The 14,272-nt window shown below is 51.7% G+C and overlaps 1 protein-coding gene across 1 annotated transcript in view; it reads left to right on the plus strand.

The window, feature by feature from the left end:
• RAB40C (RAB40C, member RAS oncogene family) overlaps positions 1-14,131 on the plus strand; it is a 36,836-nt gene extending 22,705 nt beyond the window's left edge. The window contains exons 4-6 of the mRNA XM_032125817.1: positions 8,617-8,694; positions 9,095-9,317; positions 11,122-14,131. Coding sequence (XP_031981708.1) covers positions 8,617-8,694; positions 9,095-9,317; positions 11,122-11,402 — 582 coding nt within the window. The 3' untranslated portion in view covers positions 11,403-14,131. The remainder of the gene's footprint in view (positions 1-8,616; positions 8,695-9,094; positions 9,318-11,121) is intronic.
• The last annotated feature ends 141 nt before the right edge of the window (positions 14,132-14,272 follow it).

A 14,272-nucleotide genomic window follows, 5' to 3' on the forward strand; every position in this document is an offset into this window, starting at 1 on the left:
TGTCAGATGCTCAGATCAAACTGGGAATAAAAAGCAGCAGCTGCTGTGTCCAGGAATGCCACCTGGGAGCTTTTAGCCCTGTGTGCAGCCACTGTGCACAGTGGTTACTCCCCTTGGTGTGACCTGGGAGCTCCTCAGAGCGGGTGCTGTGTCTTGGCACAGCTGCACCCTCAGAGCCTGAGCCCACGCACCAGAGCTCATACCTGCTGCTGCCACAGGGCAATCTGGGGCACAGGGCAAAGCTGAAATAAGCAATGATGAGAACGCTTGAATTGGATGGGGAGAGAGACACACATCTGTCTGGAACCTGCATGGAGCTGTGAGGCACTGGCACAGCACCTCCATGGGCTTCCTGCAGCCTGTTCTCCCTGGACACTACATTTGGGTGCCACAAGGTGTCATGTACCTGGCTGTCTGCAGTCTTGAAAGGGATTGATTTTCTCTTCCTTCCTCAAAATGAATCTCTTGACCTTCTTTGCTTTGGAGACAATGTCCTGCCCTTCAGCTGTATTTATCAGTATTACTGGAGGAGCTCTCACCTGAGCATCAGCAAGGTTTGCCTCATCCGTCTCCCTGCCTACCCCTCCCAAGGAATGAGTCTGAGACAGTAAACCTCATCAGCCAGGCAAGGGGGCCTTTAATGGGAATGCTTTATAGAATCGTGGAGTCACTAAGGTTGAAAAAGCCCTCTAAGATCAACGAGTCAAACCAGCAACCCAGCACTGCCAAGGCCCCAACTAAACCAGGTCTCTCAGCACCAAATTCTATGTGGGTTTTAACATCTCCAGGGATGATGACTCCACCACTGCACTGAACAGCCCGTGCCAATGCCTGAACACCCTTTCAGTGAAGAAATTACCCCAAAATGTAATCTAAACCTCCTCTAGCACAACTTGAGGTTGTTTCCTCTCACCCTGTCACTTGTTACCTGGGAGAAGAGACCAATCCCCATGTGACTCCCACCTTCTTTCAGGAAGTTGTAGACAGCAATTCCCTGCTGAATGCTGGGGAATGGAGCTCACTTGCACACCAAGTTGTAGCTCACAGCTTTGCCTCAAATCTGCCCTCTGCTCGTGCAACAAATGCCTTTTCCAAAGTGCTGTTGTGGTGCCTTAATCCTGGTCTGCCCAAATAGTCAACCCTTAAAAGCAGCAAACCAGCCCTAAGGAACAAGCCTGCCTAGGAGGAGGAGAGGTAATTCCCAAGGGAAGTCCCTCTGTGCCCTTTGAAAGTGCCCAGGAGATGAGGACAGGGAAAGTGCCTCTTGAAAATGACTGGAGTCCTTGTACAGCCTTCTCCAGGTGGCTTGGAGTAAAACTCAGATTGTTTTCAGCAGCAAGTGGTTGGCTCCCATGTGATGTTCCAGTGAGATTCCTGTGTTAACAGGAATACAGATACCGTGTCTCTTAAATAACTCACCACAACTTTCAACGGAAAAAGAAAGTATCTCAATTTATACTCTGAATGGTTAACCAAAGCAAGAGGACTGTTTGTTTTGAATAACAAATGCCCGTGTGACTGCAAGGATGGACTTCCAACACCTCCAGTTATTTTCAGTATGCAGAAGCTGACTACTTCTGGCATGGCCATAGCATAAACACAGCATAACCTGTGTGGTCTTGGTGGAGAAACACATCAGTGCTTCTGAGTTCTCTGATTTAGAATCATGGAATGGTTTGGGTTGGAAGCGACCTTAAAGCCCATCCCATTCCACCCCTGCCATGGCAGGGACACCTTCCACTGGCCCAGGCTGCTCCAAGCCCCATCCAGCCTGGCCTTGGACACTGCCAGGGATCCAGGGGCAGCCCCAGCTGCTCTGGGCACCCTGTGCCAGGGCCTGCCCACCCTCCCAGGGAACAATTCCTTCCCAATATCCCATCCAGCCCTGCCCTCTGGCACTGGGAAGCCATTCCCTGTGTCCTGTCATTTCATGCCCTTATCCAAAGTCCCTCTCCAGCTCTCCCGGAGCCCCTTTAGGCCCTGGAAGGGGCTCTGAAGTCTTCTGTTCTCCAGGTGAACACCCCCCGCTCTCCCAGCCTGGCTCCAGAGCAGAGATGCTCCAGCCCTTGGAGCATCCCTGTGGCCTCCTCTGGACTGTTACAAGAGGTCCGTGTCCCTCTCATGCTGGAGGCCCCAGAGCTGGGTGCAGTACTCCAGGTGTAGTCTCCAGGATGTATTCAGGGCTGTGTGCTGTACTGGCTTCTCAGCTGCAGCTGTTTGCTTTCTTTTCTACTGTCTTGGAATCATCAGGCTTCAAGACTTCTGCTGTAGGAAGGCTGACACAAATCCCCTTGGAGGCAAGAGAAACAGCTTATTTAAACTAAAAGCCAAAAGCTCAGGAAGAACAAATCCAGCAGAGAAGAGAGGTGCCAGCATGGGAAAAGCTCTATTTGAAGTTCAGTGTGATATTTGTACAAGAACAGGTTGGTGTAAACTGGCCTTGAGCACCTTGACGCTGAGAATTAGTGGAAGGTTCTCACTGAGTGGAGGACTAAAGAGCACAAGGGGAGCTTGAAGAATGAGGTTCCAGAGAGGACTTGTACAGGTTGGCTGTGAGAACAGGAGGCTGGCTCAGCAACCTGGCAGCCCTTACCCAGGTTTGGATAGCCAATGCTTAAGAGAATACTTGGTATGAAAAGTGCCTCCAAGCCAGGGAAGCATGCCTGACTTTCCCATGCACTCCTCATTGTTTCTCAAGTGTAGTGATAAGAATTGAATTTTCTGAAGTAGACCCTGGAGAGGTTGCAACATGGGAAAACAGTCTCCAGAGTTCTTGGGAGTTCTTTCCCCCATGGCACAGCCTAGTACAGTGCTCAGCCTGAACTTCATGCTGGTCCTTCCCTAGGGAAAGGACGTGAGTACCTTGATGCCTCCCCCAGTTTCAACTCCACACCACTGGCCTGGGCCCAGAGCCATGTGGCTTTCGTGTTCAGCAGGAACTTCTTCCTCTTGAAATTATCTGCAGTAAAACATCCTTGCTGCTCTTGATGAGCTGGCTGTGAGCAAGAACCAGCCCCTTCTTCCAGCATGATTGCCTCAGGGTTTGCTGTGAGGATCGAAGGTCTCTTGCCTTCCTCCCTGCCCTGCCTTAGATCTGATCTCATCAGGGACACAACGAGCTCTTGGGCTCAAGGTGGAGGCTTGTGGTGCTGGTGTGCCTGGGACCCCTCTCCTTTTCTCTTACTTCCCTGGGTGTCAAGTTTCTACTTCATCCCTTCTCTGTTGGGGTTTGCTGAGCCAGCAGGTCCTGACCACATCACTTCAGGGTCTCACTTTGGGGCAAAAGAGGAGTGTTTGTCTGGGGTAGCAGAGCACTGGCCTCCAGGCACGGATGGGGCAGGGGCAGTGTGCAGCCAGTCATGGTGACTGCAGGGCCAGGGAGGAGGGAGACATGGAAACCCAGTAGTGTTGCACCCTGCAGAGCCAACTCGGGCGGTCTGAGCTTGCTGTGTTGAAGAAGGATTTTTATGTTAATTGTCACAGCATAGGGTATGGTGAGGAGTATTTAGTGTGCTTAAAGGTGCTGCAGAAATCTTTTTTGCTCTTGGACTTCTGCTCCTTTTCTGCTTGGCTTCAAAGTCTCAGCCGTTCCAGCAGAGCTGGCTCACTGATCTCGGCTGTTGCGAGCAGCTGTGGCTCTTCTGGCTGCTGTGAGCAAATGCAAACTATTCCAAGAGTCATCACAGAGGGGAGAAAGAGTTGTGGCAGTGCTTCCTGATCTAGCCAGGAAGAAGCAGTGTTAGCGTTGTTCCTGATGTCCTCATATGCCAGGGATTTAAACTGTTTCTGAAAATGTGGCTTGCCAAACTCTTCCCAGACAGTGTGAAAAAATGCTCCCATCTTGCAGCAAAGCTGCAGCCCTAAAGAAATAATTAATATTGTTGAGTTCTGCTTAGGCAGGTGGTTTGAGGAGCTGCTGTTTATCCTGTGCAGGGCTTCTTAGTATGCAGCAAGGTGGTGGATTTTTGGCAACTCAGCAGACTCAGGTGTAGGTTCAGCCCTCCCTTGTGGCTTTTCTGGTAGCAGCAAATACCTCACCTGCCTCGGGTCATTCGGAAGGGATTGTCCAGCTGCTGGAGGAGCCTGCCCTGCCAAAATACTTATCAAAAGCTCAGTGATAAATACCCCCCCGATGGGCTGTGCTGCTAGAAAAAGGTTTGGCAGCAGGATGTCACTGCCCATGAGCCAAGGTCCAAGGTGCCAGCAGGAAAGGCACAATCAAATGGAGCTGTGAAAGAGCAGGCAGGAGACACAGAGTGTTCTGGTTCCAGTCAGCACTGGACTTTCTGTTTAAGGTTTATTTCATCCTGTGGGACAGAAAATCCACTCTGGGGGGGGTCTTCAGCCTTCTTCAGCAACAGCTTTTTTCCATCTGTGGAGAATATCAGCGAGTGACACTTTCCTGGCCACCCTGTCACCTGCCTGCATTGGGCTGAGGTCCTTGGCAGTTGTGCAAGTGCTCCCAGCAGTTTCTTGTGTGCTGGAAGCCCCTAAAGCATCTGGGAAACCTTTTTAGACAAGCCTGCTTTACACTGACTGTGTGCAAGCTGATTTTCTCTTACCTTTAAAAGCTTTTTGCTTATAAACCTGGTCCAAACCTGCTGCAAGCAGGCAGAGACGATATTTCCCCAGCACCACCTCAGTTATGTGGACAGATCTTTGTGTAAGCTCCTGCTGGAAGCAAATTTGGGTTTTGGCAGAGTAAGTGTCCACATGTGCTGCTGGATACAATAACTGGTGGTGTCTCTGTGTTCCTCGTTCACTATGCAAGGCACTCATGTGGAAATTTCTGTCACTGGAATGCTGAGGGTTGTGCCAATCCCAGTAGTGTGGAACAAAATGAGAGTGGGAATGAATTCTGAAAATCCAATTGTGAAAAGACCCCAGATGGATCTGGGGATGAGTCCAGTCACCCTCTACCTACACAGAAGCTGTAGGCAGACTGAGGAGGAAAGGAGGGAGGGCTGTTGGAGGGTTGTGAGGGGTCCAGGTCTCCTTGGTCTGAGAAGCTGAGCGTGGAGCTTTTCACTCCATGCTGTGGGAACCTGGGGTACATAATGGTACAAAAGGGCTTTGTCAAACTGAAAATCGAGAGCTGTGGAGATAATAAGGTGTTGACAACCATCTAGGCACTTAGAGAACAAATTAGGCTGGGAATGGGAAGCTGTTCATTTGTTGAGTTGAGGAAATTAAAATTCTGTGCACATTATTCCAAAGGAGACTTTTAAAAAGCCTGACAGATCTTACTTGGAACTGTCTGCAGACATGGAGCCAGCTCCCTCTCTGTGCATGGCTGAGTGCTGTTCTCTCTGGGGCAGAGATGGCAGTGACAGAGTGGATTTGGGATGTGTGCTCTGGAAACGTGGTGTCTGCAGCATGCCAGTGCTACTTGGAAGCAGTGTGAGGTTATCTGGCAGCACCAGGAGCTGGCCAGGGGTTGAGCAGCCTTCTTCCTTCCCCTGCTGAGCTGCAGCACAGCTGGGCTCCATACCCAGCTGGGCAGGAGGGGGACGCAGCAAGGCACGGGCAACTTGGCCTTGGTGTCTTCTGAGCTCCAGGAAGCTTTCCTGGACAATCCTTGCTCTAAATATGTGTGCTGGAGCTGTGCTGTGGCTTGGAGGCTCAGCTGGCAGACAAGGTATCATGTTTTGAATTTAGAAATCGTCGTCTTGACCTTTCACCCTGCTGAGAACATAGGGGTGTGTTTTTGCTGAAGTTTTATCCTTATTCCTATTCAAAGAAGATCCAGGCAGAAGCTGCCAGCAAGCTTAAAAACTCTCTCCTCCTGAAGCATATTCCTGGCAGAAATAATCGTCACAAACTAGGTCTTGGGTCTGTTTCTCTTGGCTGAAGGAACTTGTCAATCCAGAAATGAAGCAAGTAGACTTTATTTATCTTGCTGGCCATTTGTCTTGGAACCCTTTGCTCCGTTATTTCCTGACTCTCATTAATTCTCACACACAGCCTTGGAAGCTGGAAATCAAAACAAATAGAGGAAAAATTAAAAGAAAGTTCAGAGTTTTTTGGGGGTTTTTTTAATACGCAATTAAAATGCGATGTATCCTGCTAGTAGGTATTTCTAGATTGGGTCCTTGAGAAGCAGTATCTTTGGTTTTGTGGGATTTTTTATTTATGGAAATTCATTACTTCCTTCTTATTTTTCCTCTCTAAATCTAGGAGAAACTGATCCTTTTCCCCTCCAAAACAAAAACAACCTCCATTTCTTTTTGATTATGAAGTTTTTGGACTGTCCTAGAAATGAGACTACAAAGAATTATGGACTCTAGGTATGAGCTCCAGACTTTCCTTGAAGGAAACTGAAGATGCTCCCCCCACACCACAGATGCTTCTGCCACTCTGTAAACTCACCTTCAGGTCCTACAGAACAGCCTCAAACCCAGACTTTGAAGGGCTTGCTCTTCGTGTTGGGCTGTCAAACATGAAGCCAACCCACCTGACTTGCCTTTTGTGCCCTCTGCCCTTCTATATGTGTGCATTTGAGCCTTTCTTTGGGGGTAGAAATGCAGATGTGGAGATGTTGGAGGGCCAGCGAGGACAGAAAAAACAAACTTCACCTGGAGAGTGACTGCCTGGGGTGGAAGCACTGGGCAGTGAGGTTGGGGGTACAGCTCAAGAATCAGAATTGTTTTAGAAGCAAGAATCTGAATTGTTATAAAATTATAAAATTGGTCAGGCTTTGAGAGCTGCTTATTCCAAAAGAGCTGAGAGAAAGGCAGACAAGGTCGAGGCACACCCAGTGCATCCGGGAACGGCTGCTGTTCGTGAGGGGGGAGCAGTGCTGCTGCCAGCTCCAGATGTGACTTTAGTATGAGGATTCAGGTGCCTTAGTGGCCCAGATGCCAGTTTATCATTCCTGTTGCTTCACACAGGAATCATGTTAAACATTTCATGTTAATGATTATTTTTTTGTTAATTTGAGGTGTATGACACACAAAGCTTCTGCACAGGCTCCTCCCAGTTCAGCGCAGGGGTTGGCAGCAGCAAGGATTGTAAAGCTGGGGTTTGGGAGGACTGGGTAGTTTGTGTTTCCCATCTGTGTAGCACATCTTCCTTTCAGTGGACAAAGGGGCAACTCCACAGGTACATGAGGGTGCTCCATGGTCCCTGACTCCTACCAGGACAGGTGCTGGGAGTGTCTCAGCTCTCTCCTTCCCTGTGCTGAATCCAGGCCTCTCATAGGGAGGTCTGAGCTGAAAGCTGAGACTTTCCCTTGCCGATTTAACATCTCTTTGCTTATGCTGGGGCCTCGCTGTAGGGGATAGCTGTTCCTGGAGGATACCCCTGATTCAGGGAAGGCTGGGTCTGCAGAACTTGTAGCTCAGTGATGTGGTTTGGTTTGCCCTTAGTCTTGCTGCTGGTGGGTTCTCTTTCGTCCAGTGCTGCCTTCCCAGCTGGACTCCTCCTCTCTCAGCACAAGCTCATCTCCTCCTCCCTAGTTCCCATTGCAGGGACCTTGTACTGTGATTCTGCCAAGTCAGCTTGGAGTGCCTGTTGTCACTTGGAATGTCCTTGATTGCAAAGAAGAGTGACAAGAAGTCAGAAAAATAACGGGAGGGTTGCAGAAAGGCTCTGCTGAGGACAATTCCATAAGTGCTGTCTGTGCCCAACCAGTACCGAGCAGCAGCTCCTGGCTCGTGTGCCTGCAGGGCCAGGCACAGCCTACTTTCCTTGTCCTTGTCCTCAGAAACACTCAGATTCAATAAAAGCTCACTTGCTGGGAGATGCTGTGGACCTGAGTGGTGGCCAGCAGTCTGGCCACCTGGGTCACCTGGTGCTCCTGGGTCCTGCCAGCTGGGCTTGGGGTGAGGTGGAGACTCCTCGGAGCTGCTCCATGTCTTCCCTGCCTTGAGTCGTGCCTGTGCTGCTGCCAGCACCACGTGCTGCACCTCAGGAGGTGACTGGGAAGCGAGTCATGGATGTGGGTGGTGTTCAGGAACATGGATGTGAACCTGAGGATGCTGTAGGTGCCTCTTGCCTGAAGAAAGGGTTTTTTGCCAGTGTGGCAGTGACAGTGGGAAGCACCTTCAGCAAAGTCTGGATGGATCCTAGTCCTGAGAGCTCAGTCTGTGGAGATACCGTGGTGCTTGTTGGCATCATTCAGCTTCTTCCTTGTCAGCAAAGGGCTCACAATGAGACAGGTTCTGGAGAAGAGGGGTGTGCTTGAAAATTCCCTCCTGTCCTGCTGCCACCTCAGCACTGACTGCAGCTGTTCTGTGTAAGGGGGTAGAAAAAAGGTGTGTTTCTGCCTCAGCGAGTTTGTATCAGATTTGTGACAGGAGAAGTGTGTGCTTTGCTCCTCCAGATACAGCCGCCAAGGCAGTTCCTCCTCCTGTGTAGAGACTGCAGCTTTAAAAATTATTTGGGAGATACCAGAGCCAAAACAGGGGTAAAAACTTCCCTGACAACCTGGGACTGCATTAGCACAGCCCTGTTGTCTCTGCTTTTGCCCTATCTGTGCACGAATGGTGCAGCTGGAGCATTGTTCTGTCCCTTTGCTTCTTGGTTTCTGCATGTGGGGGTCTTTCAGGGGTGTCCTGCCCCTGTCACATTTCCTACTATGAAAATTCCTGATTGCTTCTGATTGTCTTCCACCAGGGAATTCTCTTGGTGTATGACATCACTAATCGCTGGTCCTTTGATGGGATAGACCGGTGGATAAAGGAAATAGATGAGGTAAGTGAATGGAAGAACATAGGCAGTGATCTGTAGCAGAAATATGGGGATATATCACCCAAGGCATTACCTGACACTGGGGCAGGAACGGCTCTGCTATGGAGGGGACATGATGGCAGTGCAGTAGTAAGTGGAGCAAAGCAATAAATGTCTGCCCTCCACCTCTGTGTAAATCTGGAGTAGTAGGAAAGGGCACAGGAATGGTCAAGAAAGACAGGAAACTTCCCTCAGAAGTGAATGAACTGAGAGGTGACAAATTAGTCATCCCCACCACACAGAGGTGCTGCTGGACAGTCCCTTGGCCACAGAGCAGCTTCTACCTCTTTTCCCTCCACTGCTGTTGCAGCTAAGCAGCCTGCTGGGTGTAGCCGTGATTTCTGCACTTCTGTCCTTGTTCCAGCACGCCCCAGGTGTCCCTCGGATCCTGGTGGGGAACAGGCTGCACCTGGCCTTCAAGCGGCAGGTGCCGACGGAGCAGGCGCGCGCCTACGCCGAGAAGAACTGCATGACCTTCTTCGAGGTGAGCCCCCTGTGCAACTTCAACGTCATCGAGTCCTTCACGGAGCTGTCCCGCATCGTCCTCATGCGGCACGGCATGGAGAAGATCTGGAGGCCCAACCGAGGTCAGTGGGCAGGAGGGTGCTCCGGGTGGGACATTTCGGCTCATGTGGAGCCGTGGGGCTGTGGCTGCCCGGGTGGGAGGTGTGGAACTGTGGGAGCTGCATCCACCTGATGTGGAGGAATGCCTCGGGCCAGACAAGCTGAAGCTGAGCCATGAGCTGCCTGTGCTGGCACGGGGATGGGCTGCTCCAGAGGGCAGTTCAGCATGTCTGGGATCTGAAGTGCTCTGGGGCATCCTCCGCCTTTCTACTTACTCTGGATGAGACTGAGGGCAATTAAGCTCCCAGCTTGAAAGTACTTCAATCAAAGGGCTGTGTGGGATAAATCCAAGTGTAAGCACCTTTCTCCTTGCCCTTGCCTGAGCCTGTCTTCCTTGTTTTGGAGGGAAGCAGAGTGAGCCCAAGGAACTGAAAGGGAGTAAATCTCATCTCTGCTGTCAGCATGTAGCAGTGGGCTGGGTTATTCCATATATCCAGGCATGAGTGCCACAGGAAGGCAAACCACGAGCAGATTCCATGTTACGTCTCAGCCTGTTGAGTTTGAAGCAAAATAATCTCGTTTCCCACATTATTCCTGGCTGGAGGTAGCAGTGTGTCCCACTGCAGTCTGAGCAGCAGGAGATCTGTGTTCCTGGGATGCTGTGCTCTCATGTGGATCTTCAGCTCCTGCTCATCAGAATGGGAAAATCCTGTTTGCCAGCCCCAGTCACCAAATTTTCTGCCTGGGCTCCTGTCCCCGACCTGGCTGCTGTGCCATGGTCTGCAGGTCACAGAGGGATGGTGGGCAGGGACTGGGCTGAGTTCACAGACCTTTCCTGAATCTCTTCCAGAGGATTTGTAACTGCAGGCTGCCTGCTTGGGAATGGAAAGGGCAAAAGGAAACGGCCTCAAGCTGTCCCAGAGGAGGTTTAGATTAGATATTGGGGGAAATTTCCTCACAAAAAAGGTGGTCAGGCACTCAAACAGGCTGCACAGGGCAGTGGTGGAGTCACCATTCCTGGAAGTGTTCAAAAAAGATGCAGATGTGGCACTTGGGGACATAGTTTAGTGGAGGCATTGGCAGTGCTGGGGGAATGGTTGGACTCGATGGTCTTAGAAGGCCTTTCTGACCGAAATGATTCTGTGGTTCTGTGACTGGGGGCTCCGTACCGGGAAAGGGGGGTGTGCTGCTCGGGAACGGCAGCGTGCCTCTGGCCGCAGGCAGGCGGGAGGATAACGAGTGCCCTCGTGTGGCCGCTCGCTGGGAATCCCCCGGCAAGGAGAGGGACTTGCAGGCTCACAGGATGCCCGCTGAGCTGGGAGGATGCTGGGAAGCTCAAAAGGGGAGAGTAGTGTTCTGGGTGTTCTGCCTTGGTGGGTCTCTGTGGCTGGGGGGTTCTGCAGAGAGCTGCCCCCTGAGCAGGTCCCAGGTGCCACTGTCCTGTTCCAGGACTTGCTGACCCTGTTGCCTCTTTCCTAGGCACCTCCTGGTTGCCAGAGGGTGGGTTGAGAAGCCAAGTGTCTGTCAGGAACGTGAGTCAGGCCCTGCCAGCCCCGGGTGCTGAGCAGAGCAGGGCTGGCAGTGCCTAACCCTGTGTTCACACCAAAGCTGGTGTCTGGCAAAGCACAAACCTGCAACAGCAGAGCTCACCTTGATTGCCCAAGCTTTTGTCCTAAATACCCTGCTCCCTACTCCCAGCTCCTGTGAGATCATTACTGCCATATCTCCCTGAGGAGCTGGAGCTGTGCAGCACAAGGAATAGTTGTGGGGGAAGGGCAGCCCAGGGGATCTCCTGGCCCTTGACTGTGTGGTCCTTTCTCCCACCAGTGTTCAGCTTACAGGACCTGTGCTGCCGAGCCATCGTGTCCTGCACCCCGGTGCACCTCATCGACAAGCTCCCCCTGCCTGTCACCATCAAGAGCCACCTGAAATCCTTCTCCATGGCCAACGGGATGAATGCAGTGATGATGCACGGCCGCTCCTATTCCCTGGCCAGCAGCGGGGGCGGGAGCAGCAGCAAAGGGAACAGCTTGAAGAGATCCAAATCTATCCGGCCTCCCCAGAGCCCCCCACAGAACTGCTCACGCAACAACTGCAAGATCTCTTAGCAGGATGGGCACCCTGAGCTTCTGTCGGATCCACACCCACCCACCGATGTACAGCTGTTTGCACACCGAACCCTTTTCCACTGGATCCTTTTGGAGGGGCCACGGTTGCTTTTCCAATGGCACGCACAAGCGTTAGGAATGTGCTCACGTTTTGGCTTGGCATAGGAAGAAGCATGGTGCCGGCTGGATCCCGCAGCACTGGCGGGGAGAGGATCTGCCAAGTGACCCTCCAAGAATGCTTTGGGCTTTGCCTCTTGGCCTGGGGTGGAAAATTCAGCAGCTGCCGGGTTGGGGAGGGGGGAAGGGGAAAAAAGCTCATCCAGTCTCAATGGAGCAATGGATTTAATGGAAGATTGAGAGGCTTAAGGGAGTAGGCAAGGAGAGTCTGTGCTGCAACTTTAACTCTTGGCCTCCTGAACAGATTGCTGGTGCAATAGTGATCATTGGATGTAGACAAAAAGAAACAGGGACAGGGGACTAATGACAGTTTTCACCGAGATGTTAACCTGCTGTTGCCAAAAAAACCAGAAAACAAGGCAAGAGTTGGCCAATTGGGAAGGGGAAGGCAGCGCTCCGTTCGCTGCCTTCGCTTATTTATGTAAATATTATACATATATATAAATATCACTTGTTTTTTAAGGGTTTTTTTAAGAAGCAGTCAGGGAAAATTTTATGCAGCCATGTAAATACAATACTGGATTGACTTTCCCAGTGTCAGCAAAGGGGACAAGTGGAGGATTTTCCAATGAAAACACATAAATGCTTTAAGAGACTTTCCCTCACCTCTGGGCTCGTGCTGATGTTTTTAAATACTACGTGTGCAGAAGGAAAGGACGATTGGTGTGGAACATGCCCCGAGCTGCTCTATTCCTGTCATTCCCTAGAACCTGTGAGTGCTGAAGGCAGGGTGGGATGGCAGTGCATGGAGAAGCAGAACGGTGAGGCCAGGGTCCTGGGGGGTTGGAGTGTTTTGGCAGGCGGGAGGAAGAGGCAGCTCTGGGGTCAGACTGATGCCTTGCTCACTTTGTGCTTTCTCATCGGGGATTGGGGAGCAGGGGGTGGAAGCATTGTGCCTAAAGCAGAGGAAAAATGCTGAATTTTGTTCTTTATTGCTGCAAAGCCTCAGCCATCGCTTCTAGTGCCCTCCATCCATGACGGCACCCCATGTGACAGCCCCTGGATCCTGGCTGCTTCCAGCTTTGCTTTCCCAAAGATGCTGCCTCGGCTCACACTGCTGTGGCTCCTCCTGGATGAAAGTGGGAAAGAGCAGAAGTGGCTTTTCCCACTGGAGCGTGAAGGAGCAGGGACTGGGAAGGTGGAAGGTTGGGGTGGGGAAACAGCAATCTCCAGGTCCCTTAGAAGCAAAGTCACTTGGCTCTTGGGGCAGTCCCAGGAGATGGGGAGAGCAAACTGCTTTGCTTTGTGGGATGGCTCCTGGATCTTGGAGGGGTAAGAGCTTGGGATGGATCTTCTGTCAAGCCAAGTGCACCTGCTTCCCTGGCTTTGTTCCATGGCTGACCTGTGCTGGAAATTCACCTGGAAACTGAGAAATAGCACCCAGCCCTTATCCCAAAAGCTAAGGGAGCCTGGCAGTGGGGCTGAGCTACGGTGGCAGGTTCTCACAGGTGGCCAGGGTGTGTAGATTGTGAGTAATGTGGTAGGAAGTGAAGTGTACAGCACTGCCATCCCCTCCTGGGACCAGCAGCTCCTCAAGGCCCGGGCTTGCTCTGCTCCCCCTTTCCAGGCAGCCTGGGGCACTGCATGGGCAGAATGAAGCCGCTGCAGCTCCCGCGCGGCCGACGGACCCGCTGTGTCCAGGCAGCAGGGACAGCAGGGACAGCAGGGACACGTCCCCCCGCGGGGACGTCGCTTCCCTGGCTCCCAAGCCGGCCTGGGAGGTGCCAGAGGCTTCCCCCTCCCCTCTCTGCAGAGCACAGCACGGGCTGGTCTCTTGGCTCGGCTCTCTCGTGCTTTATCGCCCAGCTCAAGTGAGCGAGGACAGAATTAAACCCCAGGCAGGTGGAGGGGGAGAGGAATCCTTTGTAGTGGTGCTTTGGCTCGAGAGCAAAGCCGCAGCCGGGCCGTCCCGGTGGCGCGAAGGCCGGGGGATTTGGAGAACCTGTCTGGGATGGCTGGCACCTGTTTCCCATCACTTAACACACAGCAGAAGACAATCGCTGGCTCAGCAGCACAGGGATATACGGCCAACAGGTGACCGGCACCGCCAGGGGCGGCTCCTCCCGGGAATCACCCCCGGGCACCACAGGGCCCCGGCGCCGGTGTGTGGGGCGAAGAGGGATAAAGGGATCCTTCCTGAAATCACCAAGCGGCTGCATGTCTCAAAACTTGCTGTACCTCTGCTTTGGTTTGGCTGTGCCACGTGTGCCACCTCCCCACGCTGTTTCCCTGTGGTTGGTCTAGGTTTTGTCACCCTGTAAAGTCTCACGGATCCCGTCTGGAGTGGGGATGGAAGATTTCCCTGGAGTGATTGCCCAGCAACAAACTTTTTTTATTTTTTAATTTAAAAGGAAAAGATTCTTGCATCTGATGTCAACACTAGTCTGTAGCTGCTCTCCAACACTTGTACCATTCCTGAGTTGGGTTTTTTTGGACTATCCTTTTATTTTTTTATTCCTTTGTACAGTCAGTGTTGTTTAACTGATTCTACATGGTTTTGTTTTGTATAAATTAAAGTCTTTTTGTTTGTTTTGAACTACCAATTGAAAAGAGGAGAAGTTGTATCTGTTTTTGTGGGGGCTGGGAAGAGGTTGAAGGGAAAAAGGTGGTGGTTTTGCCCATGCCTGGGGATTTCAGACTGTTTGTGGTACAGGTGTGTATTCCCATTTCCAGGTCATCCACAAAATAACTCG

This window comes from Corvus moneduloides, chromosome 16, assembly GCF_009650955.1.
Source record: "Corvus moneduloides isolate bCorMon1 chromosome 16, bCorMon1.pri, whole genome shotgun sequence".
Taxonomy (NCBI): domain Eukaryota; kingdom Metazoa; phylum Chordata; class Aves; order Passeriformes; family Corvidae; genus Corvus; species Corvus moneduloides.